Here is a 25,099-nt window from a genome sequence, read left to right on the forward strand (position 1 = left end):
ATTTTACTTTGTATTCACACATATCCAACCTGCTTTCCTCTTGTCTTAACTACAATGTTCAACTCTGTTTTATTTGGTACTAATAAAACATTCAATCACATTGTTCAGGAGTTTATATGAACAGTAAAACCACCACTGTGTTCAACAAAGGTCTGAATCATTACACTGATTACACTGCGTTCAGTTATGATTGAGATATTTTGTGAATTGAGTCGAGTTATTTTCATTTCCAGAACATGAAGGACAGAACATAACAATGTGAACATAATAATGTTAGACACTAAGGTGCTTCCACATGAAGTCCGATATCCATCCTGTAAATAAGTAACCACGGTGATAAAACAGCTGTGGACCCATTTTTGTAGCAAAACTATTAATAAATGTTAGTGGAGAGTTGTGTGACTGTATCTCAATCTGTGTGTAAAATAATCTGTAAATATGTTCTGAGGTTTGTGAACGTATCGAGGGAGCCGAACCTGACAGGAAAACCACCTGGGTCTCTGTCCTCAGACTGGCCTCCATCGGACTTGGAGGCTGTTCGGTCCCGGGTCAGCTGTGTTCACACTGTGCTCAGTTAGCACATCAGCTATCTGCTACGGTATGTAAAGTGAATTATTTTTATACTTCAGAAGTCGTTGATGTAGTACTCTGACTTACTATAACAACATTAGATTCATTGACCCTTCACATTGTGACTTTCCACAACACTCACCTCGTGTCTGCGGCTTCAGATGAAAGTCAAAGAAAAACAAAAGAAGAGAGACAGTGAAACCAAAGAGAAACTAAAATCAACTGTAGAGTTTCTACCCTGTTCAACCTCATTTTCCACTAAAGACATTTGTTTTATTTGAGTAATTTTAAACAACCAGACTAAATCCTTTTTTTATTTTCAGAAGTCTACAATGCTGTCCAGTGATGGACTGTCCTTCATCAGTGTTTTAATGTGTCTGATACTGACCTTTGAAGGTAATTTCCACACAAAACACTCCAGTAACACATTGATACAATCATTACAGTCTACAGTCACACTGGTTGATCTGTGAGGGTTTGAGCTTAATGCTAACGGTAACATGCTCACAATGATAATGATTTGTAGCAGGTAGAATCTGATCTTGTCCACGATATTAGTTCAGCATGTTAACATGCTTTTTAAATATTTGGTCATAAAGTATTGGACAAACTGAAAGTTTGACCTTTCAGAGACTTCAGAGTAATTCATTCTCTGGGAACCAGGAATATTTCTACAAGATAGAATGGGAACTAAACAAAGTGACAGACTGATGATCATCATTGCCCCTAAAAACTCCAGTAAATGTAAATTTCTTTACTGAGAGTCAGCTGCTGTTTATATTCTCACTGCTGATGCTGTCTGATATTTGTGCTTGAAGCTCAAACTGTGATGAGTGTGAGTCAGATACAGACTCTGAGGCTCCAGCGGTCGATTGTCTTTGTTTTTGATGCAGTTTTATAAATGTGTTCTTACTTTTAGAAAGTAAAATGAATCCATTCAGTCTAATGACATGTATTATAACTATACTACTGTTTCTTGTTTGTTCTTTAGTTTGCGTTGCAGAGCAGTCAGAGTTGATTTGTTCACATCAACCAATCGTAGCCCTGGCTGGTGATGATGTCATTCTACCATGTTACCTTGATCCTCCAATCAGTGCCAGTTCTGAGACAGTGGAGTGGACCAGACCTGGTTTAGACCCAAAGTACATCCATGTTCACCAAGATGGCCAACCTGTGTATCTATTTCAAAATCCATCTTACAATAACAGAACGAGACTGTTTGTGGATGAACTGCAGAATGGAAACGTCTCCATGAAAATCTTCAAAGTGAAAATCTCTGATGCAGGAAAATACTTTTGCATCCTTGAATCAATGTTGAAGAAAGCTTCCATCCAACTCACTGTTGGTAAGTCAGACTTTCTGAAGATGATGAATTACACATTTCTGCTGACTGCAAAGATCAGTAATGTAACTTTATATAAGAAGTAAGCAGCCATGATAAGACACAAAGAAAACAGTGCTGTAAGTTATTTGTTGGATCTGAATCCACTGTTTGAAATTCCTCCTCTCTTCTCATCAGGTGTCGTCTCCACTCCCATCATAGAGGTTGTCTCCAATAACAATGGAAGAGTGGTTCTACAGTGTGAGTCTAAAGGCTGGTATCCAGAGCCTGAGGTGGTCTGGCTGGACGGTGAGGGGAAACCTCCTCTCTGCTGGACCTACAGAGACAGTCAGAGGTCCTGATGACCTCTATACTGTCAGCAGCAGAGTGACTGTGGAGAAGAGACACAGCTACATCTTCACCTGTAGAGTCCAACAGAAGGACATCAACCAGACCAGAGAGACACACATCTATGTTCCAGGTTATAAAGAGCTCTAAATATATTAAACATATTGTCACTGTTGAGCTCTAGTTTGATTCAATAATGTCATTCTGTTCTCTCTTCTATCTTTTCAGATGATTTATTCACAGTTCAGTCGTCTTCTCTTTGGATTTGGATCATCGCCATTCTTATTATCAGTACTTTTGGACTACTCAATATTATCCCTCTGATAATGCAACGTAAGTCACAAATTTATTTCCCTTTTTATTCCAAGTTACTGTCAGAGCTCTTTATTGACGTACATACAGGCATAACAACAGTAATCAAGCAAACAGTCTGAAATGATCTTCACTGCAGGAAATTTGGGGAAAATGGAGGAAATAAAAGAAAATGTGTTGCTTTCAAAAGCTTTCTCTCATTTGGAAATGTTCTGTTTATGAAAGTCACTGTGATGTTAAAAATATTCCAGTTCAATTATCATATTTTTGTTCTGCTTGTGTAGTTTTCTCACTTTAACACTCATTCATTGATTAGACGAAAACACATGAACACAACAACTTCAACACTTTCCTGTTTCTGTTGGCTCACAGTCATTAAGAGGATCCTGAGGAATGAAGAAAACATCCCAAAGAAGCAAAATGCAGTTGAGGAAAACCTTCTCAAGACGGGACTGCGGTGACCAAAATGACCAGAAGGTGGCAGAAAAGAAGAGCAGAGGAAATCGTGACACTGGAGGATATTTTACAAATGTTCACATTTAAGTTCCTGAGCTTTTTATTTAGCTTAGCTTTAGCTCAAGATGTAGCAATATTAGCACATTAAGTACATTTTATTTACAATATACTAATACAACATTTTATTTTATTTTTACTATTAAAACTATCAATAGATCATACTCTCATTTATTATGTCATTGTGGTCATTTTCAACACTGTCAGTAATTCAGACACTATCTGACTTTACATCTGGAACCTTTAAAGTCATTTAACAATGTAATAAAACACAGGGTGACTCCTTATTGAACAGAAACCTTTACACTCACTTTATGCTCTCTGATATTAGAAAGAAAGGTTAGTGCGCCCCCCTGCTGATAAATAAAGGTTCAATATTAGTGTCACTGCATCTTCCTCTTCATGCTCCTATAATGTGTGCTGCTCTCACGTCTCCAGGTTCAGACACTATGAGGACTTTGTATTAGAAGTAAGCAGCCATGATACAACAGAAAGAAGACAAAGTAAAACAATTCATAAACACTTAACAATGTAAAGTCAGATTAAAATCAACATTGACTGGAAAAAAACATGAAAGGTGTCCTGTGGAATTTTATTCTACACAGACAACAGTTCAATCGTCTTCCTGCCTTTGCAGGTCCATTGCTGCGTTTGCTGCCACCTGTAGATCACAAGGTAACACAAACAGAGAGCCACTGATGAAGACATTGTTTCACAGCACTTACAGAGGTCAGAAACACCACAGGCTGTCTTTAAAGCAACTCTAAGGTTGGTATTTGTTGGGATTCAGCCCTCAGTTACCACTGTGGTAAATATGGACAGCTGAACATGTGCTGATATCTTGTCTGTTTTGGTTCGGCATCATTCAGCACAACTGTTGTTCCCATGTGTATGTGTTTGTCATTGAACTGGTGACTCTTACTGGTTGTTCTGGGTGCTGTTACAGAGGAGGCTGGGATCAGAGTAACAAATACTGCAGTGCAGGAACACTGACCATCACTAATATGAGGACTGAGAAGAAAAGAAGGAGGCTCAAGAGCTTCAATTCTCACGTTGGAATGAAATCTTTTGATATTATCACAGCTGTAATGAAAGTAAATGTCTTCTCTCCTTTCATTTTCAACTCAACCATCATATTTCTGCTGTGCTTCTTTAGTTTCATCATTTTCACACATTTGCTGTTTCTGTAAGGAAAAAAACTGCATCAACACATGAATAGATTTCTTCTTCTGTTTGCACACAGTCTGCATCAAGAAAGACAAAAGAAACACTGAGACAGAGTCTAGAGTTATCCAGATTGTCTGTAAACGGAGGAACTGGAGAACCAGAGAGCAACTGGGGAAGACAGAGAGAGTGCAGACCAACAGAGAAAACTTCAGGAGGAAGAAATAAAGGACTGTACACATCTGGAATGAGGAGGAGAAAGAGAGATACAAAAGACAGAAAACCACTAAAACCAAAAGTGACATCAGTAGAAAGACAGAAAGGAGTCAGGAGTCGGTGTGAAAATGGAGGAGACAGAGGAGTTGGAGAGGATACTTCAGAGAATGAAGAAGATGGACACAGAGAGGACGCCCTCATAATACAGCAAGAGACACAATTCATACAGAAAGGCAGCTTTAAAGAGTTCTTCATACAGTAAAACAAACTGATAGATGTTACTGGATCAAAATATGTGCACAGATCAGGAGTCAGCAACCTTTATTATCAAAGAGTTATTTTTGGTTTCATTATTGTGTGTAAATATGTAAATATATAATTCAATAAAAAATTTTCGTGTATATTTGGGAATCATTCTTTGTATTTACATTTATTCAGTTCTTAATTCATCAAACTGATTTTAATTTAATCTTGGATTTAATGCTGAACTGATAAATGAACTATAACTGATCATATGAGCGCCATCCACTGGTTTCTGATTCTGATTATTCTGTATTCGGTGAAGAGGAACTGATCACTCATGATTCCTCTTTGTAAGACTTCCATAAGACTGCTGGTGCTGTCCTCTCACAGGAAGGCCACTTCAACATTCAAGTTTCCATAAATAACATCATACCAAATAAATGCTGCTGCCCTGCTTATGAACCCTTCACACACATATTCAGGCACCTTTGACCTTTCTCATCATTTTGTGCCAAAGAAAATAGATTTGTAAAAACAGAAATAGTCTTTTTATTTTAATTGTATATGAAGGGGTGTCACAGACTGATATTCAACTCAAAATACTTTATTTGTCCCTCAAGGGGCAATTCAACGCCAGCGAGTGTGCAAACAGAAGTACACATAGACAGTTTAATCAAATCTTGCGAGTTAGATTATATAGATTATATTAGATTGTATAATTTTGTGTTTGGTGTTACTTCGAACTTGTGACGTGTGGTAGCAGGAGAGAAAAATGTTTCCTCTTTTCTTGTTTTCTTTAACATCGTCCTGGTCTCACTGAACAAGTTCCACTAACTCAGACTCTCTTTCATTGACAATGCTGAATAATCTGTTTTATAAGGTTGTATCATGAATCCAGTTGAACTCAGTGTGGCTCTCTTTGGGGTACCTGTCTTCACATTGGTGATCCTGATAAGTGGTCTCATAAAGCTGGTTGTTAACTGGTTCAGTGAACTCTGAGTTTATCAGTGCAGCTACAAGAGTCATGAGAAAGAAGGCAATCTTTTTAAATTTGTTTCTGTGCAGGAAGAAGTTGTAATGTCTGTAAACACAGTATGAACAGGACTAAACTTTATATGAAAACTACTCTAACAACCTGATTATTAGTCATTCATTCAATGTTCAGTTACATCCTGTGGTAAAATAATACTGACTGAACTCAGCAGCTCTGTGGAGAAATCAATAGAGGAACTCAAAGCCAGATTGAAACTGCCTGAAATTGGATAAAGTCATTGTATATCCTCATTTCCTGTCAGTGTGAGAACAGAACAACATGACAGTGGAGAGTTTTCATCCATCACGCTGTAAGTCAGAGTTTCTTTTTAAAGTAAAACTTGAATGTTAAATGTTGGATTTGTCATCATTTCATTCTTTGACTGTTATAACAATGTGCAGATTATTTTATGGACAAACTCTGTGTTGTTTATTGTGATATCATTATAGTCTATATAAAGTGGACTCACACTGTTACGTAGACACTGAGTCTGTATTTTTATATTGTTATCATTTATTTTACAAACCTTTTATTGAAAGCTTTGAACTCTATTTTTAAAGGAAAAACGATGTTCAGAAAGATTAAGAAAAGAAAATGTATATCACACATAATATCTGGTATTAATCGTTTCCACTAGTAGGCTATATCTATGTGATGACAACAGCATGTGACTGCGGGTTTGTACTTTACTGTCCATGAGGAGGTTAGATGAGGATGTGAGAACAACAGATCACAAAAACACTGAAACCAAAGAGACACTAAAATAAACTCTAGAGTTTCTACCCTGTTCAACCTCATTTTCCACTAAATACATTTGTTTTTATTTATTTATTATTTTATTTTAAACAAGCAAACTAAAGGTTTGTGTCTTTATATTCAGGAGTCTACAATGCTGTATCCAAAGACAGAGCTCTGTGATGGACTGCAGGGTTTTCATCATTCTTCTAACACAGTGTTTAACAGGTAATTTACACATAGAAACAGTCCAGTAACACATTGAGTGTGTGTGTGTGTGTGTGTGTGTGTGTGTGTGTGTGTGTGTGTGTGTGTGTGTGTGTGTGTGTGTGTGTGTGTGTGTGACAAGAATTTTGTTTTTGATGCAGTTTTATTAAATGTGTTCTTACTTTTAGAAAGTAAAAATGAATCCATTCAGTCTGATGACATGTATTATAACTATACTACTGTTTCTTGTTTGTTCTTTAGTTTGCGTTGCAGAGTTGATTTGTTCACATCAACCAATCGTAGCCCTGCCTGGTGATGATGTCATTCTACCATGTTACCTTGATCCTCCAATCAGTGCCAGTTCTGAGACAGTGGTGTGGACCAGACCTGGTTTAGACCCAAAGTACATCCATGTTCACCAAGATGGACAACCTGTGTATCTATTTCAAAATCCATCTTATTATCTCAGAACGAGACTGTTTGTGGATGAACTGCAGAATGGAAACGTCTCCATGAAAATCTTCAAAGTGAAAATCTCTGATGCAGGAAAATACTTTTGCATCCTTGAACCAATGTTGAAGAAAGCTTCCATCAAACTCACTGTTGGTAAGTCAGACTTTCTGAAGATGATGAATTACACATTGTGGTGACTGCAAAGATCAGTAATGTAACTTTATATTAGAAGTAAGCAGCCATGATAAGACACAAAGAAAACAGTGCTGTAAGTTATTTGTTGGATCTGAATCCACTGTTTGATATTCCTCCTCTCTTCTCATCAGGTGTCGTCTCCACTCCCATCATAGAGGTTGTCTCCAATAACAGTAGAAGTGTAGTTTTACAGTGTGAGTCTAAAGGCTGGTATCCAGAGCCTGAGGTGGTCTGGCTGGACGGTGAGGGAAACCTCCTCTCTGCTGGACCTACAGAGACAGTCAGAGGTCCTGATGACCTCTATACTGTCAGCAGCAGAGTGACTGTGGAGAAGAGACACAGCAACAACTTCATCTGTAGAGTCCAACAGAAGGACATCAACCAGACCAGAGAGACACACATCTATGTTCCAGGTTATAAAGAGCTCTAAATATATTAAACATATTGTCACTGTTGAGCTCTAGTTTGATTCAATAATGTCATTCTGTTCTCTCTTCTACCTTTAATCTTGTTTATTCACAGTTCAGTCTCCTATTTATTTGATTTTTTGGATCATCTTCATTCCTCTTTGCATTATTGTGCTGCTCATTTTCAACATGCTGATAAAATGTAAGTCACATATTTATTTTCCTTTTTTATTCCAAGTTCCTGTCAGAGCTCTTTATTGACATACATACAGGCATAACAACAGTAACTAAGCAAACAGTCTGAAATGATCTTCACTGCAGGAAATTTGAGGAAAATGGAGGAAATAAAATAAAATGTGTTGCTTTCAAAAGTTTTCTCTCATTTGGAAATGTTCTGTTTATGAAAGTCACTGTGATGTCTCTCTGTCTTTCTGTCTCTGTCTCTCTCCCTCTGTAAACTCTTGCTCATGGTGGTACTGTTGGGTCTCTGTAAATAACGCTATAAGGAGTTCAGTCTAGACCTGCTCTATTTGAAAAGTGTCCTGAGATAACTTCTGTTATGAATTGGCACTATATACATTGAATTGAATTAAATGTTAAAAATATTCCAGTTCAATTTTCATATTTTTGTTCTGATTGTGTTGTTTTCTCACTTTAACACTCATTCATTGATTAGACATAAACACATGAACACAACAACTTCAACACTTTCCTGTTTCTGTTGGTTCACAGACACAAAGAAGATCCAGATGACTTTAATTAAACTGGAAGGAGATGTAACACATGTTGTGAAACAGTCAATGTTAATGGTTGAAGTAAAGCCAAAGGTCCAGAAGCATAATGTAAATATGAATGCAGTGCAGCTCCAGCTCTTAGTGGAGGGAAATCAGCAACAAGAGGACCAGAGAGAGCAACTGAACAGAGTTCAGAGGTCGCAGTCAGAGGAAACATCAGGAGCAGGAAATAACACTGAAGACACTTTAAAACACAGAGAGACGCAGCGTTGAACGACGTGGACTAAAAACCTCCTGTAGTGACCGAGAACGAGGAGGAAATCATTGTGACACTGGAGGATATTCTCCATCTTTTCCTGCTCTACCATCACACTGACAGAGAATGATGATGTTGTTTGTCTTCCTAGTTTACAATCTATCCATTGTGACTTTGTTTTCAGTCTATGTGAGCAGGTGTTGTCTTTGAGCCAGTGAAAAGGCTGCAGACACACAGTGAAGAAGGGAGATCTTAATGATGTTGGTGTCCAGTCTAAGATATGAGCTGTGACTGAAGATTCCTGCTTTCATTTCATGGATTGTATCAAAGTTCCCACTTTAGCACTTTAAAAGAATCTGAACTGTTTTGTAAAATGTCAACAGGTTGTGTACAAAAGGCTGTGACTGTGTTTAATATTCATTATTATCATCATCATCCATTCTCATCTGTTTAAACACAGAACTGTTCACTGTATATATTTATATTAGTTTAACCTGTTATTGTTTTTATTGTTTTACTCAAGCTGTATGAGTTTATTATTATTTCCTAAAATGTATTAATCCTGCTTTAAACCATGTAATGCAGTTTGTAACTTTGTTTTGAGTATAAATAAAGGTTTATATAAAGTTTCTTCTGAAGCTTTTGACTAGTTTGACAACCCGCAGCACTTTAGGATTTATAATCCATGTTGGTTTAAAAGTTAAAGAGAAAATAATATTGAAATAGTTTTACCAAACAGTTCCCACTCAAGGTCCACTTACTGGTATTTTCTTGAGTTTTCAGCCACATCACACAGTCTTCATGGATGTATGAAGTGTGTTCAGATAATTTCAGCAACCTCAGACTGTAACAGAACAGTTTACCTGCAGCCTTCATTGTATTTTATGGAACAGGAAAGTTTGATCTTCCTCCTGGAGCAGAAGGTCTGTTTAAGCAGCAGATAGTAGCACACAACAATGAAAGATATTAGAAATAACAGACAACACGAGCTGCAGAAATCCAAGAGGACTTCAGATGATGGGTGTTGTGTTTATGGCAGCCTCTCTCTCCTTTAGTTTGACTGACAGCTGAAGATGAACGCAGCAACAGGAACAAACAGAGAAATACTCAGTACAGGTAGAGTACAACAACTAAATCATTTGTCCTGTAAGGAGCTGTGGATGTGACAGGATGCTCCTTTAGTTTCTGATCTTGATACTAGAAAGAAAGGTTAGTGCGCCCCCTGCTGATAAATAAAGGTTCAATATTAGTGTCACTGCATCTTCCTCTTCATGCTCCTATAATGTGTGCTGCTCTCACGTCTCCAGGTTCACAAACAGTCTAAAGCAGAACATCTGTGTGGAGACGCTTCGAGAAGGCAATCACAGGTATCTCACTCTCTGTCTGTTATCAGTCATCAAGTTATCAAATTATACCCCAGGTTAATTAAAACAGTACCTCCAATTATACATATAAAAAACATGACATTATGTCATTGTAGGAAGGGGGGAAGGCTTCAGCACATTACGTTGCCGTAGCATAAGGGCCCCAAATCTTCAAGTAGCTATTTATCAGTTTATAACATAGGAAGTTTTAGCCATTTTGTCCAGACACTCCGTCACTGGTATATCCACTCTAGTTTTCCTACATCCAGTAATAAGTACTGTTCTGCACCATGAGATCTGCTGAGCATTTAGTCCACTTCCCTTTGGTATCACACCTTATAGACAGATCATCAGTTCCTGTACCAGTACAGACGCCATCAAGTGTAATCTGTTTATATGTACTGTAGGGCTCTCTTCATTTCACCTTTATTCATTGTGAAGACTTTAAAAAGTCAGTTATTGGCTTAATATGTGCAAAATTAACACAAAAATCCCCAAAATGTTGTCTTGCTGGGAATGAGTTCTTAAACTAGTGAAATGTGTCAATATCTGTCCCCATAAATATACAATTTTTTATTCAACAGATACTGATGTACTCGCTCAACACTTAAAATGTTATAATTAACTCAGCCACAACATTTAGGTTCGGAGCGTTTGAGTACAGTAAACTATTCTGCAGTGTGGTTTTAGTCTTGATTTCACTTCCACAATTGTCCACTAGAGGTCACTATTTTACTCTCTAAAATCCTTGGTGTCTTTTGTAGTACAAGTATGAATTTGCTTCTGTTAGACCATGAACCAGTTTGGACTTTGATGTTACTCATGTGTTTCAGCTGAAGGCAAACAGATTGAAGGAGAGGCCTCCTATTGACTGGGACTGACCTATCAGAGTGTAGGAGAACATGACTCTGCCAAACAGGTATCGTGTGTGTGTGTGTGTGTGTGTGTGTGTGTGTGTGTGTGTGTGTGTGTGTGTGTACGCGCCTGTGTGTGTGGACCAGCCTACATATCTAACAGGGCACTTTAGCGTCCTTACACACCCACAAACAGGGGACTTTTCTGGGGTCCCCTTTTGGACATGCTTTCGACCTAAAATCATGTGTAATTTGCTCTTGTGAACTTTTTAAAATTTTTGCCAACAGGGGACTTAAAAGTGTGTGAGTGTTAAATCCATATTCGGCTTTGACTCTGCAGGCTGGAGCAGGGATTTGTTGTTGTTCCATACCATTCAACAGGGGACCCCTGTCATTCTATACAGTCCCCAATTTAAAGCACTAACATATCAGTTACACTGCACAGTTTAAGATACATTTCAGTTGACAATACTGATTCAATTCAACTGAATGTCATTTAGTTCCAAATCATCTCCGGACATTTCATATGGAGCAGGTTTAGACCATACTCTTTATAAAATTAAGGAGGAAATAAAGACTTATGAAGTGACCCATTCTGAGTATCAGCGTGACCTTAATGCAGCTTGTGTGCCTTTCACTATATGCAAACTCTCAGTTCTTCATCCTGCACCATTTGACAACCCTCTTATATGCCTTCTATATTCACCAATAAATATACAACTTCATGTGCCACACATTATAAATATGTGTGTGGGAGACCAATCCTCCCTCTGTTTAACCCCTGATGAGGGTTGAATCAACCAATTTTAATTTAATTTACTTTAATACAACTTTCAGTAGCACTGCAAAAGGAAACTACTGCCCCACATCCTTGTAGTTTAAATGCCACGGTGGCTCAGTTGTCAAAATCAAAAGCTTTTGTAAAGTCAATGAAAATAACAAATGTTGACTTATTGTCCTCTTTTCTATTCCTTAAATACACAATGCATAAATATAGTTAATAAAAGCTCTACATGCAAATTAAATAAAGTCAAACATTCAGATAAAATAAATACTGAAGCCTTAATATACATTTCAATATATGAGTAAATATCCAAGCTCTCCAAAGTAATGAATAGAACTAATGTGTAGAATCATCTGCCTTAACTCATTTCAATAGCACATAAGTTCAAAGCCACACTGAAGACATGTGCAGTATCGCTTTCTACCACCATATGGTGTAATGTGTGGTTATTCCTTAGAAAAGAGTGTCTGTGAACAGAAAGTCCCTTGTGGGATGTCACTTACTCCTGCTGACACTCTGTGTTATAGCCAGATAGCACATCATGATTTACACACTGGCTACGGTAAGTACAAATACAATCACTCCACAAATGTTGTTAAAACAGATGGTTATAGACTATAGGCTGTAGCACCCTCAGCAGCCTCTGTCACAGATGTGTCTACAAAGCAATAGGACTGAAGACCCAAATGCAGACACTGAGGCAGAACAGGTGGAAGAAGAACGACTTTACTAAATCAGTGTTCAATTTAACAGACTTAACTTTAAGCCTTGATGTCATTTAAACAGGTGAGTTATATAAAGATTCACCTCACTTATAGTTGTCATGAGTGGAGTATTTGTACTGCTTCTTGTACCAGGCTGTAAACACATTTACTTTACTGTTTGCAGCCACAGAGGTTGCTGCTTGCTTACCCCATGCACAGTCTGCAAGTGGGCAGGAAATAAGAACTATGCCCCATTTAAGCAGCAAGAAATACGCAACCTAATGCAAACACGTGAATACAGCTAAGAAGTGCTTCATTGTGACAGTGTGACTTTAAAAACAACATGGAGATGATTCTAAAGAGTGTAAGTGAATTGTACATTTCAAAGTCACAGCTTATTATCTTCAAATGTGTGACTGACATACATGATGAGCTATGAAACATATTCTAAATATAAACTTTTACACTTTAACTGTGGTGGAAGAAGTCTTATATTAATATTTTAAACACTGAGTAGAAGTAGTCAAAGCCCAGAAAGATAATTTAAATACTGCAGTTTAAAAGTCCCTGCCTTCATTTTAAGTCAATATAAAGCAGTATTAGCAGTGAAACATAGTTTGGTGGTTCTTATTTTGAATTATGAGTGTGAAGTGTTCAATGTGCTGACAGTGATGCAGAGTTTGATGTTGTAGCAGCTTGAGGTGGAGCTCAGAGTTTTACTTTTGGAGATTTAAGAACTATGCAGCATGTTTTTCTGTTTGTCTGTTGAAGGATTTCAACAGAAGGTTATTTTATTATATTTGTGACAAACTGACATGACTGTATGTCTCTAAAGCACATTGTGAGAGAGGTGGAGATAGAGTGAGTTGTTGTTTGTTGTTCTCTGCAGAGGATTTCCTGTATCTCATGTTAGGTATGGTCGTACTTCCTGAGTTCTTGTCTGGGCGAGATGTCTGGGCAACATCACGCTGTAAGTCAGAGTTTCTTTTTAAAGTAAAACTTGAATGTTAAATGTTGGATTTGTCATCATTTCATTCTTTGACTGTTATAACAATGTGCAGATTATTTTATGGACAAACTCTCTGTGTTGTTTATTGTGATATCATTATAGTCTATATAAAGTGGACTCACACTGTTACGTAGACACTGAGTCTGTATTTTTATATTGTTATCATTTATTTTACAAACCTTTTATTGAAAACTTTGAACTCTGAAAGATGAAGTGAAAGATTAAATATGTTTTTATCCTCCAACAGTGGAGGAGGAAGAACTCTAACAGTCAGTAAATGAAGCACTACCACAAAATACATAGTCCTTAATCAGTATTTTACTCATTTAATCAATAATCTACTTTCAGGATGAAGTACTATTAACAGTGAAAGGATAAATGTTACAGTTCTTTTCAATAATTAACAGTTAATTTCCTGTGAAAAGTTTGAGGAGTTAACATGTGAGGGCTTTAAAGGATGTATTTAGCTGCAGTGTAAGTGGCTGCAGTTTAGGTGGTGCACATGCATCCGGGGAAGTTACAGAAGCAAACAAAGTCGCCATTTCTGCGGTAGCATCTCCGAACAATATGTGCACGTTTGAACGCAAGCTGTCCTAAGACCAATTTTCTACTTTTTTTCTCTGTTTCTAGCTACTAACAAACGTTCAACTAATACTTAACTAACTCAATCTGAATACTGCTAAGAGGTCCATTCATCAGTAACTGGGGGCCACTGCCTGTCTTCAATCAAACTACCCACTCTCAGGATTACACTGCAGTAATGGCGGCGGCACTAGACAGATACTGAACAGCTTTGGATTAAAGCATTTTATAAATGCAGCCACAGAAGCAGATCATTATTGGTTATCGTATCAGCTGAAAAAAATCCATATCGATCATCCCTCATAAAAATGATGCAGTTACAGACACCAGTCAACTACATGATCAATTAATATATCAAACAATATATATATTTGTTTTCCTTATAAGACCTGAGAGAGAGTGATTAAGTCAGGATAGACACAAGAACTGACTTCCATATTATAACAAAAGGTAGCAAGCTAACTAAACAGCTAGTTGTCACATTGTGAGCTGCTGACTTCAAGCTGATGGACCCAAAGTAATTCCTAAAGTGCTTCTCCATCAATATATAATGTAAATGAACAGTATGTTTACACTTTGTTTGGCCACATACGTGATCTCTGCCTCAAAGTAACCCATCACACTCTGACTGCTTACACATGTGCATACAGGGGCACGCTGATGCCCACACAGTGCTCACTGGTGTTGCACTGGGGTAGTTAGCAGGAGAGAGAGAGGGTAAAAAAGACATGAGAGCAACAATAACCTCGACCTGATATTTGGAAACAATGAAGAGATTCAAAGAAAAAGACAGGAAAGGGGCACTTTCACTCTCAAAATGGCAGGTTGGTTCTTCAGCTGCCTTTGGGGTCTGTGTCTGCCTGACAGGAAGTCACATCACATGAGGAGCAAAACACAGTGCACATATAGTTCACTGAGACAGAAAGAAGACAGACAGTTCTACCCTGGTTGATCTCATTTTCCACGAAGTAAAGACATGTGTTTCAATTGTGTGGGTTTTTTTTTTAAACATTCAGATTAAGGGATTTTGTTTTTGTTTTTTATTGTCAAGAGTTCACAATGCCACCCAGTAATGGACTGCTCTTCAAGACCTTCAGTGTTTTGCTGCTAATACAGAACTGTGAAGGTAATTTCTGTAAATGTGTGTGTGTGTGTGTGTGTGTGTGTGTGTGTGTGTGTGTGTGTGTGTGTGTGTGTGTGTGTGTTGGAAAGCAGAAGACACAACTAAGTTTCTGATCCAAAAAACCTTCCAATCCCTTCTATCCATTTCTGTAACAACAACAAAAACCCAGGGACATTGTAATCATTCACATCAAAATTAATGCATTCATTATATGTTCTTGTGTCTTAAGGATTCGAGCTTAATACTAATGCTAATGCTAACATGCTCACAATGATAACAATTTAAAGCAGGTAGAACTTGTCCATCATCTTAGTTCAGCATGTTAGCATGCTTTTTAAATATTTGGTCATAAAGTATTGGACAAACTGAAAGTTTGACCTTTCAGAGACTCTGGAGGAAAAGTCAGAGGAATTCATTCTCTGGGAACCAGGAATATTTCTACAAGATATAATGGGAACTAAACAAAGTGACAGACTGATGATCATCATTGCCCCTAAAAACTCCAGTCAATGTAAATTTCTTTACAGAGAGTCAGCTGCTGTTTATATTCTCACTGCTGATGCTGTCTGATATTTGTGCTTGAAGCTCAAACTGTGATGAGTGTGAGTCAGATACAGACTCTGAGGCTCCAGCGGTCGATTGTCTTTGTTTTTGATGCAGTTTTATTAAATGTTTTCTTACTTTTAGAAAGTAAAAATGAATCCATTCAGTCTGATGACATGTATTATAACTATACTACTGTTTCTTGTTTGTTCTTTAGTTTGCGTTGCAGAGCAGTCAGAGTTGATTTGTTCACATCAACCAATCGTAGCCCTGGCTGGTGATGATGTCATTCTACCATGTTACCTTGATCCTCCAATCAGTGCCAGTTCTGAGACAGTGGTGTGGACCAGACCTGGTTTAGACCCAAAGTACATCCATTTTCACCAAGATGGACGACCTGCAAATCTATTTCAAAATCCATCTTATTATCTCAGAACGAGACTGTTTGTGGATGAACTGCAGAATGGAAACGTCTCCATGAAAATCTTCAGAGTGAAAATCTCTGATGCAGGAAAATACTTTTGCATCCTTCAATCAATGTTGAAGGAAGCTTCCATCCAACTCACTGTTGGTAAGTCAGACTTTCTGAAGATGATGAATTACACATTTCTGCTGACTGCAAAGATCAGTAATGTAACTTTATATTAGAAGTAAGCAGCCATGATAAGACACAAAGAAAACAGTGCTGTAAGTTATTTGTTGGATCTGAATCCACTGTTTGATATTCCTCCTCTCTTCTCATCAGGTGTCGTCTCCACTCCCATCATAGAGGTTGTCTCCAATAACAGTAGAAGAGTAGTTTTACAGTGTGAGTCTAAAGGCTGGTATCCAGAGCCTGAGGTGGTCTGGCTGGACGGTGAGGGAAACCTCCTCTCTGCTGGACCTACATAGCAGCAGAGTGACTGTGGAGAAGAGACACAGCAACAACTTCACCTGTAGAGTCCAACAGAAGGACATCAACCAGATCAGAGAGACACACTTCAATTTTATAGGTTATAAAGAGCTCTAAATATATTAAACATATTGTCACTGTTGAGCTCTAGTTTGATTCAATAATGTCATTCTGTTCTCTCTTCTATCTTTTCATCATTTATTCACAGTTCAGTCGTCTTTTTATCTGATTCTTTGGATCATCGGCACTCCTGTTTGCATTAATGTGCTGCTCATTATCACTCTGATAATATGTAAGTCACATATTTATTTTCCTTTTTATACCAAGTTCCTGTCAGAGCTCTTTATTGACATACATAAAGGCATAACAACAGTAACTAAGCAAACAGTCTGAAATGATCTTCACTGCAGGAAATTTGGGGAAAATGGAGGAAATAAAAGAAAATGTGTTGCTTTCAAAAACTTTCTCTCATTTGGAAATTTTCTGTTTATGAAAGTCACTGTGATATTCCAGTTCAATTATCATATTTTTGTTCTGATTGTGTAGTTTTCCCACTCATTCATTGATTAGACAAAAACACATTAGCAACTTCAACACTTTCCTGATTCTGTTGGTTCACAGGCATAAAGAAGTTCCCGAGTAATGAAATGTAACACAGAAGACACTTTAAAACACAGAGAGACGCAGCGTTGAACGATGTGGACTAAAAACCTCCTGTAGTGACCGAGAACGAGGAGGAAATCATTGTGACACTGGAGGATATTCTCCATCTTTTCCTACTTTACCATCTCGTGACAGAGAATATATGATGTTGTTTGCACAAACTCAAGAAAGACGTTGATGCAAGTTGTACCTGTTGTTCATATTGTTCATTTTTATGTTTTAATTGTCTGATTTAATTTGCCTCATTGTTGTCCTGAAATGTTTTAATGCTGGTTCAAACCATGCAAAGTACTTTATAACTTTGTTTTGAGTATAAATAAAGTTTCTTCTTCCCCTTCTTTTTATTATTATTATTATTATATTTCATAGTACACAATCAGTGGTATCTCACTCTCTGTTAGTAGTCCCAATTGAGTTACTTTACAAAAGTACAGAAGACAGACAGGTGCACAGCAACAACAGTATTGGCAATAGCAATCTAGCAGGACCATGGCAGGAGGCTCCACCAGGATCGATAAGAACCTGCGAGACGAGAAAGCACAAAAACTGCGGGGAAGAAGTGAAGTTAGTAACATGCATTAATGGGACATGAATGAGTGCAGAAAGAGAGAGGAAGAGAGGAGCTCAGTGCACCATGGGAAATCCCCCCGATAGTCTAGGCCTATAGCAGCATAACTAAGGGATGATTCAGGACTCACCTGATCCAGCCCTAACTATAAGCTTTATCAAAGAGGAACGTCTTAAGCCTACTCTTGTGGTGAGGTGTGTCTGCCTCCCGAACCACAACTGGAAGCTGATTCCACAGGAGAGGAGCTTGGTAACTGAAGGCTCTGGCTCCTGTTCTACTTTTAGAGACTATAGGAACCACAAGTAGCCCAGCATTCAGAGAACGTAGTGTTCTAGTGGGGTAATAGGGTACTATGAGCTCTTTAAGATATGAAGGGGCCTGACCATGAAGAGCTTTATAGGTGAGGAGGAGTATTTTAAATTCAATTCTACATTTTATAGGGAGCCAATGCAGAGTAGCTAGTACAGGAGAGATGTGATCTCTTTTTCTAGTTCCTGTCAGTACTCGTGCTGCAGCGTTCTGAATTAATTGGAGCGTTTTAATGGACTTATTGGGGCAACCTGATAATAAAGAGTTGCAGTAATCCAGCCTAGAAGTAACAAATGCATGGATTAGTTTTTCTGCATCTGTCTGTGATAGGATGTGTCTAATTTTTGTAATATTACATAAAAGGAAGGAGGCAGCCCTAGAGGTTTGCTTTATGTGGGAGTTAAATGGTAATCTGTTTCTTGTTTTGTTATTAGTTATTAGTTGATGTTTCTGATATGTCTGATACCATCCTAACCTCCCCACTGAATGGAATTTACTGTTGGAACAGATTTCTGGATCCTGTGTTTAAATGTGCACACCGCCATCAGATGTTCTGTGAGCCAACGCCACCATTACAATAGCATTTTCTCTTATGTCAAGTATTGGGAGGATGAGGAGTATGGGATTACATGTAATTAAGTGCCTGGCCATTAAAATGTTTGCACACAAAATAAATGTGTAAAAATCCAATGCATTGGTGTCTTGTTTAAAGTAAGAGACTCAAAATAAGAGACAATTTAAGTCAAAAAATTTCCATAAAGAAATAAAAATGTTGGTTATATATTTTATTTGTGGTTTCATGTTTCATGTTTGAATTAATTTTTTTTGTGTGGTTAAAACAAAAGGGTGAAATGACAAGAACAACAAAGGACAAGCCAGCTTCCACCCTTTTTTGTTTTTGTTTTTTAAAATTAAACACAGTCACACAAGCCTTTAAACACTGTGTGGAGGAAGGAACTGCATGTATTATCTGGAAAGGTCCACCAGAGGGTGCCGTCGAGACCTTGTACAAAGCTGTTCACACATGAGTGCAGAGAGAGGCTTTGAAACAGCCAAAGCTCTCCTGGCCTGCTGTTAAAGCTGAAACTGTGTCATTGCTCCATGGATACGCTTTGTTTCTACGTGGATGCAACAATGTCTGTCCTTTTTAAACTGAGAGAAAGGTTCAGAAGCATGGGAATGATTGTTAGAGCGAGTGGTATAGCCCACAAGACAGGTGGGTTGTTTTTGTATAGACCGACATAGAGGGCTAACATAATGCTTTAGTAGTTACTGAGTATTTATTATTTGTGCCCCTTATTGCACAGATGTAATCTCCACAGTCTTATCTTCTGATAAACCCAGAAAGTGTCAGCCACTGTCAACAACAGTTGTTTCCCAGAAGTGAATGGTAGATGTGGAAACTGCTGGACCATAGTTAACCCATAATTACCTTTCCACTACCTGTAAACTACCACAAACAGGTGGAACAGAATCAATGGACCGTATCAGCCAATATCACTTACTGTTGAATCACAACTCTCTCCTCCATCTGCATCACTGCCACTCCTCACTGAACCACTCCCCCAAGATTATATATCTCCCCCCTTCAGATCTGACCTTTTCACCTTTTAAATATTATTTGGTTAATGGTGGTATATGTTGTTTGAACTGATTATTAGGTATCAGTAACTGTATTGGATTACACTTTTTAGGTCGGCTGCCCCTCCCAACCCTGCTCTTTATTGGCTACTTCCTCATTTTATATCAGAGAGGAAGAGAACAATAAAGTCAGTGAGAACCAACATCACAGTGGAGAGTTTGCATCCATCAATCTGCAGGTAAGAGTTCATTTTTTAAAGTAAAACTTGAATAGGTTAAACATTGGATATGTGATAATTTCATAATCTTTGACCATTACAACAATGTGCAGATTATTTTATGGAGAAATGTTCTGTGTTGTTTATGTCGAGGGATAATTCCCAACTGGGGACGTTTGCCTCCATGAAGTCCATTAATTCCTGATTATTGACACCTGGAAGGACATTATCCCTCTTATACCATGAATTTACTGAAGAAAAACAAATAAGATCAATACTTTGTGTTTAAATTAATGTAATGTAACTTAGAACTACCGTCTACTCAACTGGAAAAACAACCTGCGCTGTTTTGGTTAATGCAAATTATGTGCTGTATCTCTTTTACCTGCCGAGATCAGCAGCAGCTGATTTGACTGAACTTGTCACCACAATATCCCCAGACTCTCTTAGAAAATCTCACAATGTTAGAGTTATTGAGTGAGGAGAAACTTTGTGAAACAGTTTCTATGACATAAATTATATGGGCCTTCTCTTTATTATTTTTATTCCATTCTTTGTAAACAAAAAGACATCACCATAGCAACATCATTGTGTGTGTTTGGTTTTACTTTCCTGTCATTCAGTGAACTGTTTGTTTTTCCCAGTGCTGTGGGGAAGCAGATGTCCATCTACCTTCTTCCTGAATTGTTTTTAGTTAGAGTTATTGTCATCAGATTCTTTATTGAAAGATCTGGTTTAAGTGTTGTTCTAAAAAACACATTGCCGACACTGATCCAGTAAAAGTTACAGTAAAACATCTGGAATAAAGGATGATCATTTAAGTTTTATCGATAAATGAACAAAGAAATTGCTTCTATTAAAATTAAATTCAACTGTTGATTAGCCATATATTTATCTCTCTATGGTAGATATTACTAAACAAAGCAGAAGGCCTATCAAGAGCCTCCTCTGTCTTTGCCATCAGTACACTATCATCCTATCCTATCATTCAGGGACAATGACAAGACTGATTACCATCTTGTCTTGTTGTTAAACATAATGTCCAACTATATTCACTGTTAGTTGACCGTACGCAGTGTTATTGACTTTGAATGTTGCTAGAATAAAGTTATGTCTCTGCCTCACTGAGCCAAAGCGCTCTCTGAGCTATGAGACAAAGAAAAACTGAAATCAACTGTAGAGTTTCCACCCTGTTCAACCTCATTTTCCACTAAAGACATTTGGTTTACTTGTGTTTATTTAAACTACCAGTCAAAGGCTATTGTCTGTTATTGGTTATCAGGAGTCTTCAATGCTGTATCCAAAGATAGAGCTCTGTGATGGACTGTCCTTTGGGACCTGCAGTGTTTTGCTCTTCATTATTCTTCTAACACAGTGTTTAACAGGTAATTTACACACACACTGCCAGCTCTGTGAGGCTATGTGGTCTGAGCTTGATTCAACTCAGTTTTCAACTCAGTTTTATTTGTTTAGCACCAAATCATTACAGAATTTATCTCAGGTTCTACTTTTATAACTATTTACAGAGACACAACAGTTCCCACCATGAGCCAGCACTTGGTGACATTGGCATGGAAAAACGTCCTTTTAACAGGCAGAAACCTCAAGCAGACCCCGACTCTAAGGGGGCGGCAGTCTGCCTTGACTGGTTGGGGTTACAGAGAGAGAGAGAGGGAGAGGGTTGGAGGTGGTTTTCTGTTAGTGATGTACAATAGGCTCCTCTGGCATTACAAAGGGCCTTTCTTTATGTTCTTTACGCAGGATTTGTGGTTCTATCTTTAAACTCAACTCAACTACATTTGTGTGGCCCTGATTCTCTACTGTAACATACTGACTGAGAAAAAAGAATTAGAGAATCAAAAAGCTTTTCTTTGTTTTTGATGCAGTTTTATTAAATGTTTTCTTACTTTTAGAAAGTAAAATGAATCCATTCAGTCTGATGACATGTATTATAACTATACTACTGTTTCTTGTTTGTTCTTTAGTTTGCGTTGCAGAGCAGTCAGAGTTGATTTGTTCACATCAACCAATTGTAGCCCTGGCTGGTGATGATGTCATTCTACCATGTTACCTTGATCCTCCAATCAGTGCCAGTTCTGAGACAGTGGAGTGGACCAAACCTGGTTTAGATCCAAAGTACATCCATGTTCACCAAGATGGACGACTGATGTTTGATTATCAAAATCCATCTTATTTTTACCGAACGAGACTGTTTGTGGATGAACTGCAGAATGGAAACGTCTCCATGAAAATCTTCAAAGTGAAAATCTCTGATGCAGGAAAATACTTTTGCTTCCTTCAATCAATGCAAAAGAAAGCTTCCATCCAACTCACTGTTGGTAAGTCAGACTTTCTGAAGATGATGAATTACACATTTCTGCTGACTGCAAAGATCAGTAATGTAACTTTATATTAGAAGTAAGCAGCCATGATAAGACACAAAGAAAACAGTGCTGTAAGTTATTTGTTGGATCTGAATCCACTGTTTAAAATTCCTCCTCTCTTCTCATCAGGTGTCGTCTCCACTCCCATCATAGAGGTTGTCTCCAATAACAGTAGAAGAGTAGTTTTACAGTGTGAGTCTAAAGGCTGGTATCCAGAGCCTGAGGTGGTCTGGCTGGACGGTGAGGGAAACCTCCTCTCTGCTGGACCTACAGAGACAGTCAGAGGTCCTGATGACCTCTATACTGTCAGCAGCAGAGTGACTGTGGAGAAGAGACACAGCAACAACTTCACCTGTAGAGTCCAACAGAAGGACATCAACCAGACCAGAGAGACACACATCTATGTTCCAGGTTATAAAGAGCTCTAAATATATGAAACATATTGTCACTGTTGAGCTCTAGTTTGATTCAATAATGTCATTCTGTTTTCTCTTCTATCTTTTCATCTGGTTTATCCACAGTTCTGTCATTTTTTATTTGATTTTTTGGAGTATCATCATTCCTGTTTGCATTGTTGTGCTGCTCATTATCACCTTCATAATATGTAAGTCACATATTTATTTTCCTTTTTTATACCAGGTTACTGTCAGAGCTCTTTATTGACATACATACAGGCATAACAACAATAACTAAGCAAGCAATCTGAAATGATCTTCACTGCAGGAAATTTGGTGAAAATGGAGGAAATAAAAGAAAATGTGTTGCGTTCAAAAGCTTTCTCTCATTTGGAAATGTTCTGTTTATGACAGTCACTGTGATGTTGAAAATAACTAACTTTCATATTGTTCTTCTGCTTGAACACAACAACTTCAACACTTTCCTGTTTCTGTTGGCTCACAGGTATAAAGAAGATCCTGAGGACTGGAATTAAACTAGAAGGAGATGTAACACATGGTGTGAAAGAGGAACTGTTAATGGTCGAAGTAAAGCCAAAAGTCCAGAAGCATAATGTAAATATGAATGCAGCTCAACTCCAGCCCTTAGTGGAGGGAAATCAGCAACAGGAGGACCAGAGAGAGCAACTGGACAGAGTTCAGAGATCACAGACAGAGGAAACATCAGGAGCAGGAAATAACACTGGAGACACTTTAAAACACAGAGAGACGCAGCGTTGAACGACGTGGACTAAAAACCTCCTGTAGTGACCGAGAACGAGGAGGAAATCATTGTGACACTGGAGGATATTCTCCATCTTTTCCTGCTCTACCATCACACTGACAGAGAATGATGATGTTGTTTGTCTTCCTAGTGTTGCATGTTTTGCATTATAAAGGTAATCTGGTTTTAAGAATAACAATCTAACTTTGTCTTTATAAGATATTACAGAAAATATTCAGCTTGATTTAACCAGTAGCAACAATAGTTTGAATAATATCCCAGCAGAGGAACCAGATTATTGTCTTTATTTTAAGAGTAAGACCATTTGAACAACTTCTCACTTTAAGAGAAAGTCGATTGGTCCCAGTGTTGGAAATGAAGCAGCTGTTTAAATTTCATTGTTTTAATAAAAACTAATAAAAATAAGAATATTTCTGGTTCCTTCATTTAAGACAAAGTCACTTATTTGTATTTTGCTGTTTGAAGAAATCCTGTTTTATTGTAACATTTGTTTTTGCTAATTATCAATTAATTCTTGAATTCAAATTCAAATACTTATTTTGAGAAAGTCTGTTTTAAATAACTGAGTTTTTTTTGCTTATAATAAACCTGCTGTAGGTCCATTACAGTCTGTATAAATGAGCTGACTTGTGCATTCAAATAGTTAAAGTGTGGGAGACCAAACCTCCCTCTGTTTAACCCCTGATGAGGGTTGAATCAATGAAAGGTCCAGTGTGTAACATTGAGGAGGATCTACTGGCACAAATGGAAGATAATAACTATGTTTTCATTAGTGTATAATCACCTGAAAATAAGAATCAAACCAACATTCAGGCTCTAAAATACAGGAGGTTTTACATTTTATATTTATCAGAGATTCTGACATCAAAGTTTGAATCTAAAGTGATTTTGTTTGTTCTGTACAGTCGACATCTATTGCTGTCTGTCCGTCTGTCCTGGGAGAAGGATCCCTCCTCTATGGATCCTTCTGAGATTGCTTCCATTTTCTCCTGTTAAAATGTTTTTTGAGGTGTTTTTCCTTATATTACTTGAACTGAGGGTCTAAGGCAGGACTACCAAAATAAAACTTGTGCTATAAGATGCAAAATGGTAAGAGGAAGTTCCCTTAACTGGCTGACTTTCTGTGCAGTGTCACTCTGCACGCTGTGACATAAGAAAAAAACAGCATGAAAAGCGATTTCTATTATAATTATTTTAAAACCATTTTAAATATTTTTTGACTTGACACATCTGGTTTGATGTAAAAGGCCAGGTGGAGCATAATATATCAGTAACTCATGTTTCATTCATTGTAAAGATTGTAAATGAGAAGATTCAGAATGACAATGATAAACTGACTATCACCATGGGCGTTGGATCAGGATGCAGGAATAAGACAGAAAACTTCAACCCTCTGAACAAAGTTCATTTTCTCCAAAACTCAAAGTTGCATTGTGAAGGTTGCAAACGTAAAATTAGAACTGTCACATGGTCATCTTAAATAAATCAGGATAAATAAAGTTCTCAGTTAAAGTAACATGAACACATAAGAACTAAAGAATAAGACAACCTCCTCTTACCAGAACTGCTGGCACATGCACCAATCAGAGCCTTTAAATCAGGAGTGATCAGGTGAACTCAGTCCAGTTAATGTGG

At 37.7% G+C, this 25,099-nt stretch overlaps 1 protein-coding gene and 2 long non-coding RNA genes across 3 annotated transcripts; 2 read left to right on the forward strand and 1 right to left on the reverse strand.

The window, feature by feature from the left end:
- Positions 1-437: 437 nt before the first annotated feature.
- Positions 438-24,557, forward strand: LOC127360637 (butyrophilin subfamily 1 member A1-like). Its single transcript, XM_051395093.1, has 7 exons — positions 438-598; positions 894-966; positions 1,562-1,915; positions 7,442-7,723; positions 7,833-7,919; positions 8,450-8,648; positions 23,385-24,557. Exons 2-7 carry the CDS (start codon positions 903-905, stop codon positions 23,458-23,460), a joined length of 1,062 nt encoding a protein of 353 aa, XP_051251053.1. The 5' UTR covers positions 438-598; positions 894-902; the 3' UTR covers positions 23,461-24,557.
- Positions 13,205-22,015, forward strand: LOC127360640 (uncharacterized). Its single transcript, XR_007883861.1, has 3 exons — positions 13,205-13,383; positions 15,056-15,130; positions 21,887-22,015. It is a non-coding gene; the product is annotated as an uncharacterized LOC127360640 (long non-coding RNA).
- On the reverse strand, positions 15,925-22,229 carry LOC127360638 (uncharacterized). Its single transcript, XR_007883859.1, has 2 exons — positions 22,022-22,229; positions 15,925-16,022 (listed from the first exon to the last, which is right to left on the reverse strand). It is a non-coding gene; the product is annotated as an uncharacterized LOC127360638 (long non-coding RNA).
- Positions 24,558-25,099: the final 542 nt, after the last annotated feature.

This window comes from Dicentrarchus labrax, unplaced genomic scaffold, assembly GCF_905237075.1.
Source record: "Dicentrarchus labrax unplaced genomic scaffold, dlabrax2021, whole genome shotgun sequence".
In the NCBI taxonomy this organism is placed as follows: domain Eukaryota; kingdom Metazoa; phylum Chordata; class Actinopteri; family Moronidae; genus Dicentrarchus; species Dicentrarchus labrax.